Raw genomic sequence first — 4,711 nt, 5'->3', positions numbered from 1 at the left:
ACAATTTGGCTCAAACATACATTTATCTAATTTTGATATCTTCTTTTACTTTTCTGACTCAAACTCCTCTGTACAATATTTAGTCAACTTAACAATTTTACTTGGAAAATTCTTTATTCATAAATCGAAATTTATGAAAAATAAACCTCTTTTCAGTGTTTTTAAACTTGACTTAAAAAATTATATAGATTGTATTTCTGGATTAGAGGGTAAATCAGCATAAAAATGTATGCAATGCTTATCTGATTTAACTTTATAATTAATTTAACTGATATTTACTGTCTGATACTGTGGCTATTTACTTTTGTTGTTTATAATTTATTTACTGACTACTTGTTATATGATATTTATTTCAACTGTCTATTGATTGATAGGTATTATTTTTTATTATTCTTTTTTATTTTTATTCTTTCACTTTTTTATTCTTTATGAAAACATGTTCTGTAACGAAATGAGTTGTGTACTACAAGTTCAATCTCTTTGTTTTGACAAATTGTAACAAAAATATTCTGCAATAAAAAAGAAAAAGAAAAAAGAAAAAAAAAACTGAAAAAAGAAAGACCCCTTCGTAGTCAGGAACAATACTAATTTGCCCTTCGTTTTAGGAGATTTTATGACAGTATACTATGACCACCATTGAAGAACATAATTTATTACACAGGATGGCAGTAATGGTAAAAAAAATAGAATGCCAGCTACCGTAAAACCTCGAAGAAGAAGAAAAAAAAAGCAACATACGATGACGTCATTATAGAGCGCCGCGAGAGCTAGCTAGTACTCCAGCTAGCAACGTTAGCTCACGTTTTGAAAGGAGGTGTATGGCATCTTTACGCTTCATGTTGGCGGATGTTTTATCGTGTTAGATGGTCCACCAACCGCCCCGGTGCCGAGTAGTTGTTTGCTTGAGTCTCAACCGGCAGTCGTTATGGCAGAGGAGGAGGATTTATCACCAAACCTTCTGACAGAGGACATGGAACACAGCAATGGCGGCTTCGTACCTCCAGACGGCTTATGCTGGCTGTCAGTGCTGTCCTGTCTGCTGCTGGCGTGTTCGTATGTTGGGAGTTTATACGTGTGGAGGAGTGACCTGCCGAGGTGAGCCACACAGCGGTGGAGAGACACATTCTCCATGAGCACAATATGGGTTGGTGTCCAACACTTCCCCCCGTCGATATGTGTTTCCCCCTAACGTTAGCTAAACATTATCTCTAACCCTAACTACAGATGGGGGCGCTACGTGTTTTAATAGAAGGGAAACACTATGAGACCAACAAAACGTATCTATTCATTAGGCGCAATGGGCTTTTACATTAGAGATGGCCCGATGCCATTTTTTGCTTCCGATACCGATTCTGATACCTGAACTTGCGTATCGGCCGATACCGAGTACCGATCCGATACCAGTGTGTCATATATTTTATTATGTTTTAACAGCTGTATACTACTATCCCTGTATGGATGTGATATTATTTCTATCTTTGTTGTCTCTCTGGCTCAGCTTAAACTCTTTGTGAAACATGAACAAAAACAAACAATGAATGCCACAGAACTTTCTTTTATTATCCAGTTTGACAGTCACTTATAACAAGAAGAAGGACATGAATAAACTACTTTAACGTAGATTTGCATAAAAGCGCCGCTATGTGGCCTGTAATGAAGTACTTAAAAATGGATCTGATAATTAGGCTACTCACCTTGGCACAACCATGGACAGACTAGCTATTTGGGGGCCCTTAGTAGGGTTGGGCATCGAGAACAGAACAATCACCTGTATGACGCGCCGTTTGAATAATTCAGATCCACTCCGAGATATGCTTTCAAGGATTTATTGTTCATTTGAAAGTCGGAAAAACATTAATAAACAAAATCCAGTTGCCTGAAAAATACTGCAAAAAGGTAAACGTAAATGTGGAAAAACTTGCGGTCAACAAAAAATGCAAAAACCCCGGCTCACCCCCTCTCTAGCCTCCGCCATGTAGGTGTCCAGGTGTATAAATAGACTGATTATTGTGAGACCAACCCCCATGATGTCCTACGTTATGTAATAGGTGAAAACTCTAAACTATAAACAAACATAATATACATGGCTCCTATAGTTTGTGCTTATTTGTGGTCTGAGAGAGCGCGGGGCAAAGGGGGATGCACTGTAGTCTATATCGACAGGTGTTGCCGGAGGTCCCGCCAGATGTCCCTCACCTTCCGCTTTCGTGTGTTGCCATTCTAAACTCCGGTCAATTCGGGAAACATCCTCTGAGCTAGATCCGACAATCAAATTATATCTATCTTTCTTTCTTTCTTTTTTTTTGAGTAAAATTCTCATCACACACTCGACAGCAATTATAATTCCAGAGCTCACCTCCCTACGTCCACATGTTCCACCAAAACAAGTTCCTTCCCGAGGCTATTTTGCAGAGGCACCGTTGCTCCATCCGACGCTTAGCGCCGCCCAAGCCGATTTGTGATTGGTTTAAAGACATGCCAATAAACCAGAGCACGTTTTTCTCCTATCCATTCCGGGATAGGAGAAAAACCTTCCTCCGCAGTGCTGTGGAGGAAGGTCTGGCTATGTGATGTGTGAGATATATATATATATATATATATATATATATATATATTTTTTTTTTTTTTGTCTCTACTGGTCCTTCCTTAGGGATCACCCCACTGTGATAAAGAGACGCTTCACCAGTGTGCTCATCGTGTCGGGCCTGTCGCCTCTCTTTGTGTGGACATGGAGAGAATTCACAGGTGTCAGGGTGAGTCCATGTCTCAGAAACCACTGACCAGAACACCTGAGGATTAAACTTATTCGAAAAATTATTCATTTGACCGTATATGTGCTGTTGTGTCGTGCTGCTGTCAGACACATTAGCTGTTGTATTATCAGACTGTGTGTGTGTGTGTGTGTGTGTGTGTGTGTGTGTGTGTGTGTGTGTGTGTGTGTGTGTGTGTGTGTGTGTCTCAGACTGGCCCATCGTTACTGGCTCTCATGGGGATCCACTTAGAAGGCCTCATTCCTGCCATCGTACTTCCTCTGATGCTCACTATGGTAAGAAACAAGTCTTCTACGATGCTGATTCATTGGCTCCTCAGAAGTCGCCAGTTGCTGTAATGCTTGTTATAAGCAGAATTGAACAAGCTGGAGCTGAGGCGAGCCTCCAGTCTCTTATCTCCTCTTGTGACGGCAGCCCTCTGTTACTCAAAGCTGTATGTCCTTAATTTCTCAGAACTTCATGCCTGAATATAATTTAAACGAAACTTAAAAGAAAACACATGAAGTACAGTTGTCATGAAGGGTGAACTTAGCTTAAGAGACCGAAACCGTTTTATTTTTGTACCAGACTGTAAACATGTTTAATTCTGCTGTAAAGTTGGACAGTTTAACATGGGGGTGTATGGGGATGGTCTCTCTTTTGGAGTTGGCCTCATGTGGCCATTCGATGAACTGCAGCTTTTGGCACTTCCACATTGGCTTCATCAGAGACGGTTTCGAACCGAGACGCCCCAACTCAGAGTAGTTTCCATGTATCTGTGTCGCCACCGCTGCCACGCCTCTTTAGGAGACTAGCGGCAGCTCCGAGTGTATTGATTCCAACGGGAGAAGTGAACGTGAACACAGCTTATGAGCGATTCTTTTGCCCCATAGTCATCAAAGTAAATATTGGACCCACAAATCTCCAGAACATTCTGACCCTAAAATGGCATTTTTCAGACGGACGCCTCATGAGAGAATTAACTTTGTTTGAGACCTGTTTCTTTCTCGGGACAAAACTCTCGTGAGATCTGGCAACACGGAGAAGCTAAAGTTCGTGAACAAAACTAATCTCCGTGAGGCCAAATATGTCTTTGAGCTGTGCAAATATCTAACGTTAGCAAAAGAACATATTAATAAATTATATAAATGTAACTTTTCATCCAGCCACGCTGTTCACTACACTTTCAAACGAGGCCACGCCCCTTTAGTGGGACAGGAAGTGTGTACAGTTTCATACCGTTGGCTTCATGTTTCATGAGGTTGAAGGGTGGTCAGAACCTGTCGTGTGTGTGTGTGTGTGTGTGTGTGTGTGTGTGTGTGTGTGTGTGTGTGTGTGTGTGTGTGTGTGTGTGTGTGTGTGTGTGTGTGTGTGTGTGTGTGTGTGTGTGTGTGTGTGTGTGTGTGTGTGTGTGTGTGTGTGTGTGCGCTGCAGGTCCTGTTTCTGGGCCCCCTCATGCAGTTGGCCATGGACTGTCCCTGGAGCTTTATGGATGGGATCCGGGTGGCCTTAGGTGAGAGCCAAAATGCTGGACTTTTTTTTTTTTTTTTTTAACATCACAGATTTTAGGACCATTTCCAAATTGTACCACATGTTCATACAACTTAATACTTTTGACAGATTTTAATTACAGTTTGGGTAGGCCTGTAACAATTATCTATTTAATTTTAACATGTTAAAAATTCTTATTCTTATTCTTTATTTTATAAAGGACAACACACATTAATCAACATTTCTGTAAATGTGCCAGTGTTAGCCAGCTGCCTAATTTTCAACTGTAGTCCTTTGGCCAGATGATTTTAGACCAGAGCAACAGGAACAGCAAGACATTAGTACAGGTTAAACTATACAGACAGAAGTCAACAAGACACCATACAAATAGCTAGAGCAACAAATAAGCTTTCTCAGTAAGCCATGCAGAGCTACAGGAAGCAGCAAGACATTAGCACAGTTACACATAC

The 4,711-nt window shown here is 40.9% G+C and overlaps 1 protein-coding gene across 1 annotated transcript in view; it reads left to right on the top strand.

The window, feature by feature from the left end:
• The first annotated feature begins 760 nt into the window (after positions 1-760).
• Positions 761-4,711, top strand: part of rce1a (Ras converting CAAX endopeptidase 1a) — a 9,290-nt gene continuing 5,339 nt past the window's right edge. Inside the window, exons 1-4 of the mRNA XM_028564321.1 lie at positions 761-1,095; positions 2,651-2,753; positions 2,963-3,046; positions 4,185-4,263. Of these exons, the coding sequence (XP_028420122.1) occupies positions 926-1,095; positions 2,651-2,753; positions 2,963-3,046; positions 4,185-4,263 (436 nt within the window). The 5' untranslated portion in view covers positions 761-925. The remainder of the gene's footprint in view (positions 1,096-2,650; positions 2,754-2,962; positions 3,047-4,184; positions 4,264-4,711) is intronic.

Source organism: Perca flavescens, chromosome 19 (assembly GCF_004354835.1).
Source record: "Perca flavescens isolate YP-PL-M2 chromosome 19, PFLA_1.0, whole genome shotgun sequence".
NCBI lineage: Eukaryota > Metazoa > Chordata > Actinopteri > Perciformes > Percidae > Perca > Perca flavescens.
The sequence above is the reverse complement of the archived record's forward strand: the minus strand, read 5'-3'. Positions and strand labels throughout refer to the sequence as shown.